This window comes from Eucalyptus grandis, chromosome 2 (assembly GCF_016545825.1).
Source record: "Eucalyptus grandis isolate ANBG69807.140 chromosome 2, ASM1654582v1, whole genome shotgun sequence".
Lineage (NCBI taxonomy): Eukaryota > Viridiplantae > Streptophyta > Magnoliopsida > Myrtales > Myrtaceae > Eucalyptus > Eucalyptus grandis.
Genome location: NC_052613.1, coordinates 3,631,514 through 3,654,023, shown reverse-complemented (window position 1 = coordinate 3,654,023; position 22,510 = coordinate 3,631,514). Strand labels below are relative to the sequence as shown.

The following is a 22,510-nucleotide window of genomic DNA, read 5'->3' as shown; positions in this document are numbered from 1 at the left end:
TGCCGAACGAATGACGAAGAACATTGAGAGAGATTATCCACAATTCAAATCTACCCAACGCTTCCAATCCCCCTGGAAAATCAGACACGCCCGAAACGGAACGACAGGTGAACTTTCGCGGGGGCGGTAGTAATGAGTAAAATGACTGCTTGTGCGACAGGTGGTCTGTTCTCTTTCCTGTACAAGAAGTCTATACACGTTCTCAAAGAGCGGTTGACCAAGTTAAGTTTGTGCTAGACTTGTCATGGCACGGGCCCCATGTACAGAAAAGATTCGTTCGTAGCTCCTTCATACCCCATTATCCATTATTGGAGCCAGGTTCGTCCGGAAAAAAAGTCAAATTTAGAGAAAATAAAATCTTCTCCCAAAAAAGATGAGAAGAAAGTAGAAGAAAGTTAAAAAAAAATCCAATTCTACTCTACTTTTATTTCAACTCTTACTATCAATTTTCACATACTTTCTTATGGGACATGAGAATCGAAATCTACGTCTAAAGTTAAATCATTCTCGTGGAAAGAATGAACTCCAGTGGTTGAAGAAAGTAAACTTGAAAAGCATGAAATCGGGTTAAGGAAGATGCTAGAATGAAGTATTGTCCCACCTTTTGCTTTCGAGTTCTTGTGGCTATAAATTGTGATAAAGCCCTTTTGAGGAGAAGCCGGACCAAACTAAGCAGGAGCCATCACCATCTTCTGGGAATCGAAACGGGGAGGGGTCCATTTGATGATGCGAAATTGGGAAAGAGACCTTCATGGTTTTAATTGCGGTTTAGATGGTGCAATTTGTCGTTAAGCGGGAGGCATTGCATTGTGGACAAAGTACATATTAAATTCGAATATCGGTATCAACATGAGTATTTTAACAAATAATATGTCTCCAGAAGTTAATTGTACGACTAAATACTCACCCATTTAGACCTTATAAGAAATCGACCTCCTGAAAATCGTGAGAAAACTATCGATTTACATGACAAAAGAACATATGATTATTGAGTCTAAACCTTTGGAGGCCATGCCTACCGCCACCATACAAATGGAGTTTTACCGGTGCACATCGACGAGTTAGTTTAAAAATATATCGAAGGGATTAATTTAATACGATTTGAATAACGATTCGAATACCCTTGTAGGAGAAGAGCAAGAAACAGCATTTTTTTTTTTTTTTTTTTTTTGGTAGAAAGAAAACAGCATATCTAAATGGTGGAAATAAGGGAATTGGATCATCCCTCCATATCAAATGCCATCATCGTCCGTTACAATATTCCGTTGACTTTAGGCAACAGTTGTCTCTTCTCCTTTCATGTAGTTAATATATATTAAATTTAAAAGTACTTTACTCATATGACATGCGAGTCTTTGTATTATATAACCATAGATATATTCCCAACGAGTAATATCAAGCATGTTCAGTGACCCTTTTTGAAATATGAAGAACTTTATATGCTAGTGGCTAAAACAACATTTACACAATTTTAGTAAACTCTTTTAAGGATCAAGGCAGGACCAGCTGAAATCAGTAAGTAAAATCTGAGCAACTGCTTTCACCTTACGATCTATGGCGTCACGAATTGCCGCTTGGAGGCAAGAACCCCACGAGGTGGTGAGATTTCAGCTGGTGTGTGATAATAGTAGGCAAAGCAAAGTTAACTCTCTCCGAGGTCTGCGGAGAAATCAGGCTCGTCGGGTTTAAACAATTTAGGCATCTTCAGTTCTTGAGGATCCAGTATAGTGACCTTATGGTTGGCCCCTCTTTTTGTGTTAGCGGCGAATTTGGAAGCCAGTATTGTAGCTCCAAGGTGTTGAGTGCCGGCTGCATCGTCGGTCAACCGACTCAATTCCTCGTCGCTGTTGGAGTTCTGTCCACACTCACTCTCCTTGTCCGATCCATTCATGTAATATACGTCCTCGTATCTGGCCAACTCCATTGCCAGCTTTCTCTTCTTGAATCTTCTCCAAGTGACTTGTATATAGCACGCCCCCCAAGTCCTCCACTGGTGGGAGTAATATCTGGAAGTATTTTACATCACAATCAATCTCAGTTTACAAACTTCGGAATGCACAAGAACGTTGAAAAGTTTGTAAATCTTCCAAGCAAGTGAGCGATTTCTCCAGTTGAATATCTCACAGAATACATATGGATACCTGAAAGCATCTTGGAGTTTCTTGCTGTGGAGGCGCTTAAATTGGGTAGAGACAAACTTCAGGTCCTCAGCTCTCAGCGCAAACGCCTCCAGTTCAGTGAGAGTTTTAACTGTTCTAGTTGAGGATGGTAGGTTAAGGCTCGAAGTAGGCACCAACGCCCAAGTGAGCAGCTCCTCACCACAAAAGTCGCCAGCTCCAAGGGTGATGGAGTTGAAGAATCCTACTCTTCCACCGTCTGTGGTGCTGCTCTCTACCTCCCCCCTTATGATGAAAAGCATCTCATTCACCGGATCACCCTCTCGCACAATGAATGCGTCTTTAGTATGCAAGGATGAGACAAGGCGTTCACATATAGCATCTAAGAGCTGATGATCCATTTGTGCAAAGAAAGGGACCTAGATAAGAAAAAGAAAACAATTCAGATTTCTCAAGTTTGTATATGTCTTCAGAAGGATGAGAATGGATAAATATTTACAAGCACCTAATAGTTTCTGATATGGAATATCTAGCATGCGTAGATGAGAAAATCCTAATGCTACCGCTTTTTTTGGAAGTAGAGAAGCACACTGCCTATTCTCCAACATATTTGTTAAACTATGTCAAACAGTATTATGAATTAAGAACCAACTTGAATTCACTGAAGCAAACTGATCCCCTCATGAAGGTCCTCCAGAAGCAAATGAGGATGCAATTGTCAAGTCAATTTTCCCGTAGCACATCCAAATCAGAATTCAGAAGCAGAGAGCGGATGCTCAACTTGATAAATACAAGGAAAGCTATACTTTCTTTTTCAAACCAGTGGCTTCAGGTGCAGCCTAATCACCAAGAAGATGGCAACCCTTAGACTTTCTGTGTTTCAACTTTCAAATAGCCATCATACTTTAACTATGCTAAGATTAAACCTTGGTATGTACTCAGCCAGGAAAAAGAAAAAAAAAATACACTTGACATCTATGTCTGTAACCTACCAGATGCTACTTTAAATATCTTTTGCATAGAGTTAATGTACTGGACTTGGTGCTAATATACTAAACATTACAACAGTGTAATAAAACTTCTACCAAACCATGATAAAGACCTGACTTTATAATAGTTTTCTTTAGATAGATTTCACTTTCAAATGTTAAATGCAATGACTGAGATATCTTACACGGCGAACAAGGGCTAGACAAAGATGCCTTTGAATTTGGCGTCGAAGATCAAGAGGTAATGATTGTAAAATGGTTTCCTCATCGACACCTCTAGTGGCAACCCATTTGTACTGAACAAACCGGCGGACGCGTTCTTGCAGTTCTAGAGGTAGTTGACGATGCCGCATCCACTCCTCTGTATCTCTCCGTTTAATTCTCCATTCTTCAAGTCTTACCGTTGAAGATTGCAAATATGTCTTTAGAAAACAAAAGTTTTTCAAGAGAGAGAAAACTGTAAGCAGCGGGAAATCACAATACTAACTAATAAATGTCGAGGAGACTCTGGGAAACATGACTGTGACTGTTCAGTTACTGGTTAAACACCATGCTCCCCTCACTGGGCTACAAAGCTTCTGCAACTCTCTTGAGCTTTTGGAAATAATTGGTGTCACAAGTTTTAAACGGCTACAGATAAAACTCCACAAGAGCACAGCACAGCAGCGAGAAAAGTGATAAGCATATATTTATATGCAAGATATTCTATCTATAATATTGGAAAACCTGATTCAACATTAGTTATTAATAAGCAAGACAATGTGTGTGCTGGGCAAACACTCCTTGAAAAAATTCCCTTTCAATTAGTATCTATATTTATATCTGGCACTTCTCTGCTCTAGGAATACCAAAGAGGAATATGCTTAACCATAGGTGATTTTCATTAGAGAGGAGAGCCAATGAAAAAGGCTATAATCTATAGTTGGCACCTGCATGACAGCTTATCTGCTTAAGGAAATGTCGCCATGTACTGATTGCTAAGCCTATGACTCCAGAAAATGTCAAATACGAGAAGCAAGAGACTTTTTCTTCTTTAGTCAAAGGAGAAGCGAGAGACTTGAAAGGCAGAAAAGATTGAAAATCCTGGTTCTGCTATGTTGGCACCACAATGAAAGTGGTCCCACTGATTTAAAAACTAAAAATTTATGCACTGTTCCTCAGACAGGTTTAGTGGCTTTGACCATGACATTACCAACGAAATACATAACAAGTGCAAGAAAGGCACAAACCTGCATGTTTCCAATGAAATGCGAGAAGAAAATCAAACCCGCAATGCAGATAAATATGGAGAATAAATTTTCACCACTAAGAGTGGTGGTCATCAAACTCTGCCCATATGAACTGCCAGTGAGAAAAACACAATGAGTACAAGAAAGGACCTGGTATATCATCTATTCTGCATTTGTGAAGACTGGGACTGAAAGTAAAAGCAGAACCGAACTTTATAGGGGAAAAATTAACAAGAAAGACTGCAATACAATTTCTAGCATATAGACATTCCCTCATATACTAGATAAGTGTGTATACATAGATACAGAGAGAGAGAGAGAGAGTATTAGTTGTGCATTGTAAGATTATGCAGACAGGGTCCCATTTTGAGTCAAGAAAACCTTCTTCTGAAATGCACTGTAAAACCCATATAATATTGCTGGCCAAAAAATCCTATATGAAATTCCATTTACTGATGAGCATTACTCAAACTGCATTCACATCACCCAGCATATTACACCTCAAAAGCTGAAACTAAATCATCCCATGATAATCTGTTTATGGATGGTCAACATATAATCCACATCTAGCCATCCAATTACGTGAATTTTGTAAAGCAAAACTGGCGATTGCATACCTCAAGTTCCGCAAGCCCCACCAAAGACAGTAGAAGTATTTCTCAATAAAATCTGCCGAAGCCACTTCATTTATAAAAGCACTAGCAAATATCCCAAACTGAAGATGGTCGTCATCCTTGAAAGCATCACATTTGGCCAACACCAGAGTGGAATTCAACCACAACTTGCGTTGAGGGTCATCTAAGGTACTACAATCAAAAAAATGCTGTTGACAGCGTGGATAGCGTTTGTTTTTAATTTCCTTCTGGCATTCAATCCTCCAGCATGAACTCAGCCTCTGAATGGACCATAAATACCATACCGATCCTATAACCTGTACCAGAGTGTGGGAAAACTATGACCGTAAATGCAATTACATGACAAGATCTAAAAGCAATAACGATCCACGCATGCACTTCAGCATTGAAATAACATAAAGTAGTAAAAAAATGCTTACATGACTAGCTAGTGTGCAGAGAATGAGATTGTATGCTGCTCCTGTCCAAGCAGTCTTGGCTATCACCCCAGTTGTTTTCACAATCCGTCTATGCAGCGGGAAAATGAGGAAAAATCGAGGAAAATATTGAATGAGAACAATAAGAGAGACTGTGTGGTTGGCATGAACAGCTGTAGGATTTTGTATTGCTGGGATAATGAACCAAATAAAGATCTGCCAAAGGGGAAAACATCAATGGCCGTACATAGATATTTAATATCGTTTAACTCTTGAGAATTGTGTAAGACGGCAGTTAAACAGCATTTCAGCAGACAAGCATGTTGATTTGAAATTACAGAGGAAGATCCAAGTCTATAGAAGTAGAAAGACTATCGAACAAAAGCAATATACCATCCATTCTACCAAACTCAGATGTGTGGCAATTCAGAGGCAAGACAAAGAACATCTGGATGAACCATCTAGATACGAAAACACGCTTCAAACTACTGACTAACATCCTTAAGCTTTTGAAATAATCAAAGTTCAAAGTGGCTTAAATCCTGTGATATCAAAACATAACTTCCGTGTCCAAAGTAACAGTTTAGACTTTGGAAATATTTAGTTGCATGCTCCTTGACACTGACAAAGGCATATATATTAATCTTCATTATGTGTAAAGCCCTAGTTACAACAGCTCTTCCTCCTCATGGAACCAAGCAAAAACACTGCTGAAGAAAACATCATTCATATTTCTTTCAAGCTCCCTTCTCAATCGCATTTTATAGCCATACTCTAGATATCAGCCACTCCAGCAACCTGTTCCCTCATTTTATCACAAGTTTCGTCAGAATTGCAACATTCCATTTCAAAAATTCTTCATTTACGAAACCTTCAGACAAGAATTGCAACATTCCATTCCAAAAATTCTTCATTTACGAAACCTTCAGACATGAATTACTGACGTAGGGAAAAAAGAAACAATTCAAGTGACGAACTAATGAACTTCTGTCGAACACATCACACCCTAGGCGAGGAGCACTCTTCTCAACGCAAACGATCCAAAACCGAAGCTTCTGTTCGAAATCACGCTGACCTGGGGAAGAGGAAGCGTCGCGGCGAGATCGATGACGAAATCCGTCTTCAAGTACCGGATCGCGATCTCCCGCGCGTCCATGACCAGGTCGCCCCGCCCGAAGACCCGGGAGTTCGGGGCCACGAAGGCTGTCCGGAACTTGAGGACCATGTGCATCAGGTAGAACAGGTCGGCGACGGTGCGGAGGAAGGTGATGACGGCGCCGAAGCGGAAGTCGAGCTCGACGCAGGCGGACCCGCCGACGAGCGGGACGAAGAAGTAGAGCGGGTCGACGAAGAGGGCGACGAGGCAGGAGACGAGGAAGACGTGGTTCCACCGCGCGACGAACTCGCTCCCGGGGTCGAGGGTCTGGTACCACCAGGGGATCTCGCGGCGGAGGGAGAAGGACCCCGGGAACTGGCGGGGGAACCGGCGGGAGGCGGCGGAAGCGGCGGCGGCGGCCGCCGGGAAGTGGACGCGGCGGCGATTCATGGTCTCCGTCCATGGCGGCGATTGGAGGCGGGGCCGTGGATTTATCGGGGCGGAGAAGGAGGTGGCGGTCGTGTAGAGAGAGAAAGAAAGAGAGAGAGAGAGAGAGAGAGAGAGAATTGCGCAGAGCCGGAGGAGTTGCAGGAGCGCGCGAAAATGGATGAGGAAGAAGAGAGAAGATTGAATGGAGTCGTTACTCTTTACTTTGGGCCTAATTGGGCCTTTTGGGCCCAATTGGGCCCTTTGTTGGGCCTCACACGGGGAGACCAAGCCCAACTCATTTTATGATTTTATTTTATTTTATTGTTATATTTTCTTGAACCGGTCCTAGAATATTTCCTCTTTAACCTGATTCACTCGAGGTATGATTCATTTTTGACCCGTCCCGTGTCGAGTTGTTCTACTGTTGAATTAAGTTCGTCGCCTGAAGGTGTATATTGGTTTCGGTTTTACATGTGTATTTCAGTGACATTTTTTTCTTTTTCCGATTGCGATTCAGTCATTTCATGTCACTTTTGTGATCTTGAAAGCTCGCTAGAAATTAAATATTGCCCAAACTCTCTAACCTCAACCTTCACTTTTTCGTTCTCATCACATTATGCTCTTATTGAGCCAAATTCTTACTACTCCATTGCAAGACATTTCATCAATAGCCAGCTAAATTAGTTAATGTCAAATAAATTAGTTAGCGCATACCACCACTGCAATTTGACCCACAATCTTAAGAGAGATGAATAACGGGTCATATTTCTTCCATCTCTAATTGGAGGATTCCTTCAAGCACATCTTTATTTGGTGGGTTATGGATATAATTCACATTCAAACTTAACTAAACTATAAAGTTGGTAATATCTTTGATTGCAACCTCCAATCAAACCAATCAAAGACATGGTTTGAAGAATTTTCCTCTAACTAGATGGATGGAAATATAACCACGAATATTCTATAAAATGCAAAGTTTCGGAGGGAAAAAGGACGAATGTTTGGTTCCAACATGAGCGGTAGTTATATGTCCCACTCCTTCCCTTCATTTGCCTACCTGTATTTGCACATACTCTTCATTTTACTCACATGCAATCTTGACTTTATTGAAACTCGTGATTTATCGTTACTCGATGCCAGGGATGGCTCTGCTCCCTATTTTGGAACCCAACATTATTCCAGGAAAGAAAAACTGAGAAGCAGATTATTCTCTCCTGAAGTTACATCGGCAGCCTCAGTAGCAGATGCTTTTTTCAGTAACATCAGATGTTCATAACTTTTCGACTCGACCAGTATTACCAAGGCTTCAAGCAATCGAGTTGCATCCTCACCAAGTCATACAGCACATGTATTCGACAATCATGATCAATCGGGTATCTGATGTGCATGTGAAACCAAGGCATGCACAAGAATTCCCAATTTCTTGCATGATTCACAAAATCTCTCTCTCTCGAGAATGTCTTGGGATTCAAGGATGAAATCATATGTTATCTCCTAACTTTGGCGGTACCCTTTTCCTCATATGGTAGTGTCGGTCCTCCCCATCCCCTCCAAAGAGGAGAAGAAATCGCTTTGATTAGAGCGTAGACCCTACCTGTACATTCAACACCAAAGGGTCGAGCAACTTGGCCAGACCAATTATACCAAACCCCCTCGGTCGTTGCTTCATTTGGGTAACGTACTTGCTAATATAGAATGATGGGAAAGCAGCTTCCTCCGGAAAACGACCCCCTTGCCTTCACTGCTGAGTGTTTTTCTATATAAAGAAATCATGCGCCTTGCTATATAACGCAACCCTTTTGAAGGCTCTCGCTCATTCCCTCCTCTCCTCTCTCCTCTCTCTCTCTCTGTCTTTCTCTCGCGCGCGCGCGCTCGATTGATCTTTCCCTGTGGTGCATGTGTCGATTCTCGCGAGCGTTCTGAGAGAGAGGGAGTGAGAGTCGGCAATAAGCTTTCATGATTGCATCCGGTTGACAGAAACAAACGTGTCGCCAGGATCATTTCTTCCGAGGATGCACTAGAGGAGAAGCACTTGAGATAGAGATATATAGATGCCATGCAAGCAGTAGAGAAGCTGCAGCAGAGCTATCGTCCAGGGACTTTCTTGATCTCCGACAACATGACCATAGGAGACGAGGGTAAGTGTGGCGGCGGCGGCAGCAGCAAAGAAAAGGGTCGCGAAAACGGAGTTTGCAGCGATGCATCCGCAAAACCCATCACAGAAAATGACGTACGACGCAACGACAGCAGCAGCGATCTGGAAAATCCCCAGCTGCCGGGATGGTTTGCTGAGAACAGTCCCCTGTGGCCAGGTTTGTCAATTCTTTTCTTGTGAACGACGTTCTGCTTAGGGGAAATGCGTGATAAGGGTCGATCTTGATTAGCTATTCAGATTAGAAAACGAGTAATTTGTTCTTGTTCGCTGTTAGTACAGACACTAGACGAAACAAGAAGAAAATAAGTAAGGCATGACGTAGATGTATAGGCGGTTTCTCGTTCTTGCACAACGGCGACAAGGCGATCGGAGGTTGCGAGGAACTTATTGTCGTGTAGCGAAGTAGCTCGAAGTTGACGGCCCGTACAATGAAGTCTGCATATAAAAATTCAAACGTGACTCTCGATCGTTTCTCATTCGTTGAGGCCTAACGAGCGGGCGGGTGCGTGCTTCACGTTGTGCTTTTTGCACAGTTGCAGGTGCATGTGTGACATGAGAATTGTCCATTCAAAAAAGCTCCTGCTTGTCCAATGGCGTTGGACTTGCTCTCTCTTTAGACCATGATTAACAACCGAGGGAGGCCAGGGGAATTCTTTTCCAAAGTTGTTTAAAAAAGTTCACATTCCTTTTTAGCCCGCAGAATCGTACTTCCCGATTGCTGTCTGCACCTTTTTTAGTGTTGATCTTCATATCCATGTGCTTTCGGCACGGTAATTAACCGCTCTTAATTGTCAATAGACACGTCATGCGTCGGCACGACGCTGTACGTCGGCACGACGCTGTGTGTTGGCACCATCTTAATTGTCAATAAACACGTCATGTGTCGGCACGACGCTGTACGTCCGCACGACGCTGTGTGTCGGCACCATCTTTTTTTTATTTCTTTTTATTTTAGATACGTCTCATCCACGTATATTGAGTAAGGCTCCACTCATAAGATGGTGGGTATAATATCCAAGATTAATATGAACAGTACAGATATTATAATTTGATCACGAGATTTGCGGCATCTAAACTAAACACTTTAATATTCATACGACCCTTTTTGGGTGCAAGATCTTGCTATTTAACCAAAGTTCATAGTTTAGTATTTTAGGTTATGCCACGGCTTCATTTCTTGCATTATAATCATCATTCTCCAAGTAAAAAGTTTTACCAATATAACCTAGAAATCTACACTGGGTATGAATGATTTTATTCATATATATACCTGCATATTATCTAATTGCAAATACATGCATCTTTATCAAATTAATGTGTAATTATTGATAACACCACATGTATCTGAATGTAGCGCAGGACAAGCACACTTCCTAAAGATAGAGAAGGTGCTATTCGAAGGGAAGTCTCAATACCAGCACATGATGGTACTTGAGGTACGTAAAAGCGAAAAACCCTAGCTCAGAGACTCTTTGACTCGTTCAAAATGGCCACGCAGCAATGGCAAATTCATTGCACTCTGAGTTGACGACGATGATGTTGTCTCCGGACGTGCAGTCGACAGCATATGGCAAGGTTTTCGTCCTCGATGGCGCACTTCAGCTGACCGAGAAGGACGAGTGTGCATACCAGGAAATGATTACCCACCTCCCTCTTTGCTCCATCCCTAAGCCGCAAAAGGTCTCGTCCCTCTTCCTGCCATTTATATCTCTTCCTTACTAATCCGTCGCCCACCATGAAACCCTGGCTCGGTCCCCGTTCGCTGCCGTAAGTTCATCGGTCCGGCAGTCGGCAGCATCCGAGAATGACATGATTTGCATATGCTGTGTGTTGATACTGGCGCGGTACTCGTACGATCCTTTGATCGGATGCTTAATTCACTTAGTTTTACCATCTCTGTTCGTTCAGGTATTGCTCATTGGCGGAGGAGATGGAGGCATTCTAAGGGAGATCTCCCGTCACTCTTCAGTCGTGCACATAGATATATGCGAAATGGACATGATGCTCATCGATGTGAGTGACGATAACTTGATAAGTAGCCCTTCTCTTTCGTGCTTGGTTTTCATGCGACATACGGATCACATATGCAGTACCATACTGTTGAAATGGCCCGAGCGTAGTATTTCGAAGTTTTGTATACACGGTTCACCATACATCATCGTATGTAGGTGTATCGAGAATTCTTCCCGGAGGTTGCGGTCGGATATGAGGACCCGCGTGTCAGGCTTCACATAATGGATGGTATGATATACCTGTGAAATGTTTGCTTCCATTAGTGCTAGCCATCAAATGACTTTTGTTCTCAATTGCACGTGCTAAATGTTGCAGGAAGTGAATTCTTGAAGTCGGCGCAAGGAGGTACATATGACGCGATCATAGTAGACGCATTCGACCCAATAAGTCTCTCTCTCTCTCTCTCTCTCTCTCTCTCTCTCTCTCTCTCTCTCTCTCTCTCTAATATTCGAAAAATATTCTAGACTTTTTCTACTTAGACAAGATTGACAAAACCAATCAAAATTAAAGTGTTCGCTATCTTTCTAGATATGTGCTATGTGACTCCAAAAATGATAATTTACAAAGAGAACAAACTTTACTCAGGTCTAACAAAAGATATTCATTAGGGCCAGAGCATGAGATTTTCGGGAGTCCATTCTTCGAAATGGTGGTGAAAGCTTTAAGGGAAGGAGGAGTGATGTGCATTCAAGCAGAAAGCCTGTGGTTTCCCTCTCTCAACCTACCACAACTCATCCACACTTTCCGGAATATATTCAAAGGATCCGTCAACTATGCCTGGGCACCGGTTCCTGCATATCCTAGGTATCTATACACATAGTATATCCATCTCTACTTGTAAACTTGTGCACTATGCACGAGTTTCACTCAGTCAAATTTTGCCAAATATTAGGCGGCAATTCGATTCGATGAGTACCATCTTTCCTTCATTTTTTTCAAGTGTTTTCAACGGCAAAATGAGCGTTAGGATCAGTTAAATGGAAACAAAGGCAAGTATGTATGGTTTTACGTCGTGATGCGATTTGACTGAATCGAAATCTCTCGTGCTTAGCGGGGTGATTGGCTTCTTGCTGTGCTCGACGGAGGGACCCCGTGTCGACTTCACCCGACCGGTGAACCCATTAAACCATCATGATGCCGCGAGCTCCTTGGGCGTAGCTAAAGAGCCGCCCAAGTTTTACAACGCGGAGGTATTCATTTTGCTTTTCATCGAATTCTCCTCCTTTCGCTTTCAGACAATCGATTGACCTTGACCAGACCGACACTTGCTGATAATTATGTCATCTTCTCTGTTGCTTGATACGTGTCCAGATGCACTCGGCTTCGTTCTGTCTGCCATCATTCGCGAGGGATCGCCTTTGACTCCAAATCGCTTCAATGGAACAGCGAAAGCCTCTCTAAATCACACGAGACAAGACATCAAGATACGATTGTTCGCCACACTCCATGCATCAGTCCGACAACGATATTCATTTATCTTCAACACGATCATGTTGTTGTTTTAAGTGGGTTTGCAACACTGGAAATTACTTCTACAGAAAGACATAATCATTCCTTCATTCCTCTTGTGTTGGCTATTTATTGTGAGGATTTTAGTGGAGTTCCTAGGGATGTTTACACACAAAACGATCGATATTTTTCAAATTACGTACTTTCATTGATCATTCGAATCCGATTCATCACTTCTCTAATCAATTCTGTCTTGAAAAGATTGATCCCCATTTGTTAGATAGCTTGTGAGATCAAGCCTTTTCGGTTGCAAACGACGGGTCGAGCTCGATCTTTAAATTGGAAGATGCGAATGTGAGATTTTGTGGGACCACTGCCAACTGTTCTAAAAGTTTAAACTGTTAAATGAAAGTGTGGTTTATTATTTAAATATTCTAACACTCTCATTCACGCTTAGTCTGGTCTTTTGCCTAATACTAAGCATGGAAATTTAATTGAGGAGGCAAATAGGGGCCTGAAAGATTTGAACTTAAGACCTCCTAAATCTGATACCATGTGAGATTTTGTGAGACCACTGTCAACTGTTCTAAAAGCTTAAGATGTTAGATGAAGATGTGATTTATTATTTAAATATTCTAACAACGAATGCGTATAAGATCTACAGTGCCATCTCAATATAAATCCTTTCGGGGTCCATCGAGGTCGGACCAACACCCGTCAAATTTGAACAAAGTTCCAGCATTTTAAACGAGGCTGTTGGGTTCAGATGGTAAAGTTGCAGCCTTTGACCAAAAGAGAACATTTTGCAATCCAATGGCCCCAAAAAGAGAAAGATTAAAGGAAAGATTCCAACCCAATGAATCAACAACGAATGAGATTTTATTGGAAACAAAGAATAAATACTTTTCGTGACCCCCCTCAGTTGTTCGTACTTCCAAATCCACGCGCACACCCCTTTTGCACGAAGCCAATGAAGATTTCATCGAATCACCGCTCCACTACTTTGAGCAAAAGGAAAAGAAAAAGGAAGTGGGAAAGAGATTAAGACTATTTTCACACACTGTCGTAATTCATTTTTTGCAAATATATAATTCATTTCTGATGAATAAACCTAATTTTCAGTGTGAAACCTCAAAAAAGGCTTGGATCAATGACATTTCCCTAGCTCTCAATGGCATCATCTAGGCTAAAGTTCAAGAGAAAAGGCAAAGGTGCATCGCCTTCTTTTTAGTCACGACAAAATCCGAAAATCTCTATTCATATATAACCCTCCATAAGATACCGTATCATATTAAATAATGAATGAGTTAGTAATCAATAACTAAATGAATGATATGACGACAAGGAACTATAGAAAAGGTACAAAGATGATCTTCTAATTTTTTCTAACTCAATATATCGTACGAGACGCTCTTGATAAAGGCATATCAAATAGCATCGTACCCATCATGACAGCAGCAGACACTTGTGACCCCAATGTTGCATGTCACGTCCGCACAACTATCTAAGGAGGAACAAAATTACCAAATATTCCATCTTTGATGGGTGGAAAGAGAAAAAAGAAAGGAGCCAACTTGGCTGTTTTATATGGGTAAAAGGGTAGCGGATAGGGTCTACGTCTAGTGCCATTTCATAGGTCAGACTAGGATGGGCCAGACAAGCCCATGTCATTGTAAAGCCTAGGAGTCCAGATATGGAAACAAGACTTTGGATCGAAGACGGCTCTCGATGTCCAAACCAATCCAATTTTCAACTCGAATCCGGAACGAAATGGGACATCTTCCCTATCCATCGAGGCCTAAATTGCTAGCCCTAGCACATGGAGAAAGAGAGATGTCTCGTGGAGTCTTAGAGAAAAGTCATGAGCCGACCCTCTGATTTTTTTCAACTTTAATCGATTTGTGACTTTTGAAGATTCAAAGGATTGATGGGAAGGGACTGAGTAAGCAGTCCGGGGTCCGGTTTTAATGCGGCAGATTTCGTTGTCGGATCACGGGCTCTCCTGCTTACGGGATGATTAGAAAGGAAAAGGATGGGTTTGGATAATTACGAGAGTGAAAAAAGAGAGAGGATTTGAAAGGGGTGGGACACAAAATTGTTTGGATGCTAGCAAGAGAGTCGGAAAGAAAGATGATTCGTTACGGTAAACATGTCCTTTTATGATTAGAAATTAATATAAGATAAGGCTACGAATGAGAATGGAAGGAAGAAAAAGTTAGTTGATCGATTCAAAATGCTTTGAGAACCAAACACGTGTTAGACTAATCTACTCGACAACTCTGATGGTCGAAGTCTTGCCCAATGTAATATTGGAATGCAATTCATACTTCTTATTGACAATATAGCAGCAGAGGTCACATGATAGCACCTCGAGTCACTAGAGAAATTTTAAAGTTTAAGTTCATAATTTATTGATGCTTTAGGCTTGAACCCATGGATAGCTACTGGGTATATATAATTTTTTTATATTATAAGTTAGGGATGTAACAAATAGATATGATGTACTAATTTTAATAGAGTCCTCTCCTATATTTAGAGTTTAATTGTGAATTGAGATAAAATATTGTATTTCAAATTATCTTTCTCTCCTTTTATTCTATGTTTCATTGTGATTGTGCGACAAATCCTAATATGTATATATTCCATCAATTTTTCTAAAATTTCATTTTAAAAATCAATAAGGATTTTTCGAAATCCAATATTGCCAAAATCGAACATCTGATCCCTCTCAACAAAAGGGAAAAGAAAATATAAGATTCCTTCCTTATCAAGACATGTTTCGTGCTCTTGACTTAATTTAACTTATCCAATATTCTCAAACTGTCTTACATATTCCCTCCCCCCTCCCCGGAGGGGATGGGGTTTTGTTAAACCGAGACAAGACAAATTCAACTCTCGAAATTTCCTTGTAATTGTACCACGAGTCCTAACATGCACGTGGACGAATCGGTTTACATTCATGCATGAAACCATCGACACTTCATGCCTCCCAAAAAAATCGAGAATTATATATATTTTGCTGTTTTTCCTAAAATTTAATTTTAAAAACCAATCGGAAATTTCAGCATTACTAGAATCAAAGATCCGAGAGCACAAAAAGCATCCCTTTCGACAAAAGTGTAAAGAAATCCAGGGTTTCTTCTTTATTGGGACATGCTTTCGCACTCTCGGCTTAATCTAACTTATCCGATTCGCTCAGACTGTCTCATCCACTCCCTCCTAAAAGGGATGGGGTTTTGTTAAATCGAGATAACCACGAAATCAACTCTCGACGTTATCAAAAATAATCCCTTATTCCCAGCCGTCTTAATCCAAATGTAGGAGGAGGAGGCCCAGTAATGTCTTGGCTCGTCGGCCTTGGGGGAGGAGATAAAAAAAAAAAGAAAGGGAAGGAACAGATGATGATCGGGAGGAAACGTCACCCGCTTTTACGTCATCGTCGAAACGGATAAGGCCGTGGCGGATGAAGAGGAACATTCCATCGACGACCCGCAAAAGTCAATTCGGACAGACAGATAAGGGAGGGGCGGAGGTCGGTGGGCCCCCCCACCTTATTTACTGCGACCTCTCTTTTTTTCCGAATTTCGAACAATTTCGGACAATTCGTATTTAAATAGGACTCGGTCGGGGTTTCCTTCCTTCTTTTTTTTTTTATTTTTATTTTTTTATTTTTTTACGAGTGGATAAGGACCGCGGGGGAGGGGGGGAGCGGGCCCCACGCGCGACGGTTCTCACGCAATTTACCTCCGCCGGGGCCCGCCCCCGACCCGACAGGCCACCACGGAACCCGCTTCCGGATAAGGTGGGTCCCACCTGGCCTTTCTCTTTCTCTTTCTGCATGGGCGCGGACGAGGATGAAGGGAAAAAGGAAAAAAAATATCCCTTCCTTCCTTCCTTCCTTCCTCGTACACGCACTTTGCTTGCGTGGCAAGACTTCGCCCACGTGGCTCGTCCACCCACATATTTTATTAGGGTCAGTATTACAAAAAAATTCCAAGTTAATACACTTATCATAAATTCTCAGGTACACGTTTGATAAATTCACATCATATTAATCTTTTAATCAATAATATATTTATGATAAATTTATCATTCGTTAATTTCCTTTAAATTATATTAGTATCATGAAAAATCACAAGTACACATGTATGACAAACGAAGGGAACAATACAATGATCGACTATTGCGCATGTTATTTAACTCATGAGTGTTAGAGTAGGATTAGAGTAGGACCGAAAAAAAACGATAAAAATTAATGAAAACTAGTAGTTTATAATTATTTAAGGTAAATTATCACAAATATATCAATTTTTTTACTGCATTAATTATTTTATTAACATAAGCTTTTGGGTAAATTAAAATGTCATTTTTCTTTTGGAAATGCGTGATTTATTTTGACTTGTTTCCTGTGTTTAATTGATAGGTGATTTCGAAGTAATTAAATTTCAATTCTTATAAAATCTGTAATCAGTTTAGCGAGGCAAAAAGATAAGGTTGTGAGATGGCTAGTGTAACATTGTCATGATAATGCTAATCAGGCGGCGAGACAACGCTTATCAATTTGAAGATGCGTGTAGGAGATGTACCATGACCCTGACACATCAATGACTAGATTTGTCATGCGAATTTGATGTAATCATTTTGTGATCTTATCTATATATTGCCAAATTATTGCATGCGTGACCCCCGACTTAAGGAGACAAATTCATTTCCGTTTTGATCGAGTCATTATACGTGTGGCATGATGATATATAAAAAAAGGTTGCATTTTGGATTTTATGATGTTTTCGAATGTTAATAGGTCAAAAATCAAAACGACATGTTATGCGTGAGATGGGAGTTTTTATAAGTAGGAATGGATAGCATTGATGCGAACCGCATAGAAAACGGCATTGGCAGAAAACTTTTGCAGGAAGTATCGTCCGACCCGACATGCATCGGCCAAAAAAAAAATCAAAGCATGTCCGACAAAGTTTGATCTGTTAAAGCAAGAGACGGCTTCAATGTCGCGCGGAGTGCACCAGCGGGATTTGAATATATTGACATAAAACAAACTATTGAACCCCTTTTTTTTTTTTTTTTTCATAAAACAAATGGGATTGAGCACAAAACATGGTGCGCCTTTCTTTAATTCGACCAAACAAGCACCATGTTTTCTGGCAGTTCTTTTTAAAATACCACAAAACCTTTAATCATGCCAACTGCAACAAAAATATCCTTTTTTTTTGGTCACCTAAAACCTTAAACTTACCTCCACGGTCACGCAAATATCCCAACTTTTTTGTGTCACAAATAACACGAAAAAAATTGGGACAATTATGTCATAATTGGGAAGTCTAGAATTTTAGCAACACAATAAATAGTTCGAGATTTTGTGTCATATGATATAATTTGGGATTTTTTGTTATATGAACCATTTTTTTTTGAGGAAATTGTTCAAGAAGTTTTAAACCTATTGCATTTTCACCACATCAAATCTAAACTTTTCAATCATATTAATTTATTCATGTTTTGCCAATTGAGTCAGTTCGATCAATTTGATTACAAATATCTAACAAGGACGCCAATTATTCTATTTGACACAACTAATATTGTAAACGAATTTTAATACTATTTCAATACTTCTTGCATTTATTTATTTTTCCTTTTTTTCTCTTTTCCTGCTTTTCTTGTTTTTCTCATTTCTCTTCTTATTTTTTTCTTTTTTCTTTTATCTAATCTAAATTAACCCATTTTCATGTAACGCAAACCTAATTTATGCACATTCATTTACCCATTCGATGGACCCACAAACAGTCACCATTTTGAAAAAAAAAGATTAAATTAAATCGTTTTTCATTCCTGGAGTGCTTGACAATTCTCGTTTGCCCGACCATAAATGCGACCGCAAAAGCGAATTCCAAACTGACATCGCATTCAAACGCCCCCGGGTGCAATTCCGACATTGCACCACCAAACACCAAAACCCCAACCACACCACAGCTGGCGCCGATGACGTGGCCGCTCGAGCTTCGCGAGGCCCGGGGAAAGCGTGGGGCCCGCCGCCGGACCCCTGTCGTGGACCGCAACAGCGAAGCGTCCGTCCGTACGAGGTCGCGGGCCCCGCGCGGTGGGGGCTAAAAGTGGAAATTTGCAGGGTCGAAATCTCGGAAAGATCCTCCTCCTGTCCCCACGCGCTGGCCCGATCCTTATCCGCACCGAGGGCTCCCCGCCCCCACACGCGTAATCCCCGAAACGCCCCTCCGGGTCCGGCCCTATTTACGGGCCTGCCGCCGAAGATGGCGCGGACCCGCGGGGGCAGTTCGGTAAAAATGGTGGGGGCCGGTGCGTCGGGAGCAATGAATGCGCTGTCCCGTCGAAGGCGGGTGGCGTGGTCGAGCAGCCGCGTGCACCTTGTCGGTCATTTTCCGCAGCCCAACTAATTCGAATTAAAACCGATTAATTAATAAATAAATTAGATTAATTAAATTAATTAATATAAAAACGATATTCTCTCTCTCTCTCTCTCTCTCTCTCCTGTTGTGGCGTTGATGGATGGAAATTGGAGAGTGGGAGTTCCCCAAATTTTTACGCTCGGGCCCCAGCTGTTAAAATTATTGGCTTACAGCTCATTCGCGCGTCATTCTATGCGTCATAATTCTCGATTTTTTTTTTACGGCAGGGGGTTATATCAAAATGACATCGCCTCCGTTATTCGCATTTTATTTTTTTAAGTTTTATCAAAAAATAACCTGCGTCTATTTATATACAGGGTTAATAAATGTCACTAAAATTTCCAAACATTTTTTTTATCACTAAGAATATTAAACTTTTCTTTTTGTGACCCGGGAACCGCGCACCGTACCAACACGGACAGCCCAAAAGGTCCGGAGTAACGGGAGGTAAACCCTGAAAGCAATACGTGCTAGCCACCACACACGTGCCACCGGATGGAATCAAACTCCTCTCCTTATGTTAGGAGGAGAAGCTCGCCGCCAGTAGCACCACCCATCTAGGTGGTAATATTAAACTTATTAATTGTAACACAAAACTTTATTTTATATCATAAAATATACCCTAGGTGAAATTAAAATATATATAAATTATAGCTTTTTTAAGACAAAAAGAGTTCGAGATTTTTGTGCTGTAGTGAGTAATTGGGGTGTTCGTGTCATTTATGTTTTTTCTATGATATTTGCTCTTATGTATGAGATGAGGTGTGACTGCAAAGTGATTATATATGTATATATAAGAAATAGAGGAAAACGTAGCATTTCTTATTAGCTTCAAATCAATCAAATCATGTCATCTCGGGTTGAGTTTGGGTACAACTCGGCATGTTCGTGTTGCACTTAAACCATATTCCTTTAATCACGTTAGAAATTGATAGCGCCATCGATGCAATAAAAGAGAGTGATTTGACATTTAGGACTTTGTCTAAAGTGATATTTCTAGAACTGTTGGATATTTTGTTTATGTTGAAATTTGTTACCACGACCTTTCAAAACATAAAAATGTCAACATCACCAAGACGATTGAATCTCGTTAAGTGACAACCCATTTGTAGTTTTACGTATTCAAAATCATACATTGAGTCGATATATCATATCCATATTAACATAAATAATCATGGATGGTGTATGACATACTTCGTGACAAATAGCGAACCAATAGCATAAGGCATCACTGTCTTCTCCATCGCTTGGCGGGTTGCGATTTCTAGCAAGGCTCTGTTAACGAGTGCTTCGAGAACATTCGTTAACTAACGAATCAAGACAATTATGCAATTTTCCAATGCACTGACCATTCTTGTCTCAATTCCGCAGTCGTGCAACACGACTTTCTTTAGCAAAGACCGGCCTTCCTGGACCTAATTTCCATACCCAGTCGCTATTCTACGTCGCGGTTTTGGAAGAGTCGAGACGATGTTTCAACCCATCGTGTCATCATTTGCAAACGAGCATCTTTCATACGCCCCCGCAAAGCTTATCTAGCACGACAAGAACGTTGAAACTATGCCCCGGAAGCGACATGTTACGTGACAAGGAAACTAAAAAGATTGGACCAACAACATGTGCCGACACCTCCAACTTCGGACCCCTGAAATTCCATCAAATCCCCTCGATCTTTTTCTTCCAAATTTCTCGTTTTCTCGTTTTCTTTTTCCGGACGCAATTGATGACCAAGAAGGAAATAATAATAATAAAAAAATGAGAGAGAGAGAGAGAGAGAAGAAATTCCATTAAAAGAAGGGAAGGAGGGGAGACTTATCTTCGAAGAAGAAGGAAGAAGAAGGAGCATCCCTTTTGAATTCGATACTTATCCGATGTTCCAAGCTGTCGAGTCGGGCGGTCTCTTTCCATACGCATGTGTTTGTGGGGAGGGAAAAATCTCCTCAGTCAGTGGGGGCACGATCGTTGTAGTCAAGGTATCCACGTGATGCATGTTCATTGGCCACTATAGTTGAAAAATAATCCATTATTAGGCAAATACCCAAAAAAAGAAAGAAAAAATCCTCTTCCATACGTAACGAATCGATATGATATATTCACATCATAACATATGGATAGTAGTGCCTGACCTTAAGATGTAAAGCATCCAAGGCGGCGGCAGCATGGTCCTTTTTCTAGATTTATTTTTATCAAAGAATCATGAACGGTCGATTACAATTCCATTTTTTTTACTTGACTTACTTGAGAGAGCACAAAAGGGAGAATTGTGATTTTTTATCCACACAAGAATTAAAATCCCTAGTGGCCGTGCCAAGATCGAAAAGCATGCTGTATTGAGAAGTAGGTTGAGGGACGCTACTGCCGTGGTCTATCCATGCAAATGGTCATATATTATAATGATTAAAAGAAGAGTGGGGAAGGAAGCTGGATGTGGTGGGTCTACACGGCACTGTGGGTGGTGGATAATCTTGTTTATCTATATCATTAGGGTCGGACTTTCCCTTCGACGATGCCTAAAGAATTAGGTATCAATAGGTTAAGACACAAATATTTCGCTCTCCATTTTCCCCCATGCTTTGTTAAAACATCCCACGTCACTCGTCTCTAAAGTTGGATATGCCATTCATATTCGCATAGTCTCCCCTAGCCTATCAACGTAAATTATCAAATCACATGTTTCAATTCGTCACTGAAGTTAGGTTCGATCCCGATTCGTTTCCTCTCATCGTGCTAGATTGTCGAGAACTCGAGATTGGAAATGAAAAAAGAAGCTGACGATCAACTATGTGAAATTTTATGAAATTACTATCAACTATTGAAAAAGTTTAAGTTGTTAAATGAATGCATGATTTATTATCCAAATATAATAACATTCCCCTTTGCATTTAGTTTGGTCTTTTGTCTAGTACTAAACGTAAAAATTCAATTGGGGGAAGTAAATGTGGTCTAAAAGGATTCGAATTCAAGACCTCCATTACTTTCAATACCACATGAAATTTTATAAAATCGCTTGATAAAGTTTTAAAAATTGAAGTTGTTAGGTGGACGTGTGATTTATTATTCAAATCCGTGGGCAAACTACTCGTGACGAGATGCGGGGATTGAATCACGAGGCAAAGATCTGTCCATGCCCCCCACAGGCAAACGCGGTTCTTTCTTGATCTTTGAAGCTGAGATTTTTTTATCGTGCAGCACGACATCTGAACGGATGTGGGGAGTCGTTATGGAGGGGGCGGATGGCATAACGGCAGCAGAGAGAGAGAGATCTTTCAAGATCCGGGGGTGGAGGCTGGCCCTTATCTTTTCACCCTCCATTTAAGAAGGGAAAATTAAGTGCAGATAAGGAAATCTGATATGCGTTTTCTTGATGTCATTGGGGGGTGGCAATGGCGAAAAAAAGGATTCAAGAGAGGGGCAGTTGAGGGAAGGAGGAGGAAAGAAAGGAGGATAGGGAAGAGGAAATCCACCAAGATAATAACGTAAGACCAACCACAGTCAGAATCCAACTGTATAATAATAATAACCACAATCCCTACTGTTCTCTCTCTCTC

General features: G+C 41.0%; 2 protein-coding genes across 3 annotated transcripts; one reads left to right on the top strand and one right to left on the bottom strand.

Moving 5' to 3' along the window:
* Positions 1-1,329: 1,329 nt before the first annotated feature.
* LOC104418498 (probable cyclic nucleotide-gated ion channel 16) lies at positions 1,330-7,062 on the bottom strand. Its single transcript, XM_010029870.3, has 7 exons — positions 6,462-7,062; positions 5,390-5,602; positions 4,953-5,266; positions 4,336-4,447; positions 3,292-3,528; positions 2,142-2,536; positions 1,330-2,006 (listed from the first exon to the last, which is right to left on the bottom strand). The coding sequence occupies exons 1-7, from the start codon at positions 6,930-6,932 to the stop codon at positions 1,643-1,645; spliced, it is 2,106 nt and encodes a 701-aa protein (XP_010028172.2). The 5' UTR covers positions 6,933-7,062; the 3' UTR covers positions 1,330-1,642.
* Positions 7,063-8,721: 1,659 nt separating this feature from the next.
* On the top strand, positions 8,722-12,743 carry LOC104418481 (spermidine synthase 1). 2 transcript variants are annotated; one of them, XM_010029861.3, is made up of 9 exons: positions 8,722-9,223; positions 10,426-10,502; positions 10,624-10,746; positions 10,975-11,079; positions 11,235-11,307; positions 11,395-11,466; positions 11,694-11,883; positions 12,131-12,269; positions 12,391-12,743. In XM_010029861.3, exons 1-9 carry the CDS (start codon positions 8,968-8,970, stop codon positions 12,439-12,441), a joined length of 1,086 nt encoding a protein of 361 aa, XP_010028163.2. In that variant the 5' UTR covers positions 8,722-8,967; the 3' UTR covers positions 12,442-12,743. The 2 variants fall into 2 exon arrangements, with proteins under 2 accessions (XP_010028163.2, XP_010028157.2); XM_010029855.3 differs by having other exon boundaries at positions 8,723-9,223; positions 11,688-11,883.
* The last annotated feature ends 9,767 nt before the right edge of the window (positions 12,744-22,510 follow it).

Coding starts and splice junctions, on each gene's coding strand:
- LOC104418481 (XM_010029855.3), top strand. CDS start 8,968: ATGCAAGCAGTAGAGAAGCTGCAGCAGAGCTATCGTCCAGGGACTTTC. Junction 10,747..10,974: donor CCATCCCTAAGCCGCAAAAG/GTCTCGTCCCTC, acceptor CTGTTCGTTCAG/GTATTGCTCATTGGCGGAGG. Junction 11,884..12,130: donor CCGGTTCCTGCATATCCTAG/GTATCTATACAC, acceptor TCTCGTGCTTAG/CGGGGTGATTGGCTTCTTGC.
- LOC104418498 (XM_010029870.3), bottom strand. CDS start 6,932: ATGAATCGCCGCCGCGTCCACTTCCCGGCGGCCGCCGCCGCCGCTTCC. Junction 3,529..4,335: donor ATTTCATTGGAAACATGCAG/GTTTGTGCCTTT, acceptor TGTTTTCTAAAG/ACATATTTGCAATCTTCAAC. Junction 2,537..3,291: donor GTCTAGCCCTTGTTCGCCGT/GTAAGATATCTC, acceptor TTTCTTATCTAG/GTCCCTTTCTTTGCACAAAT.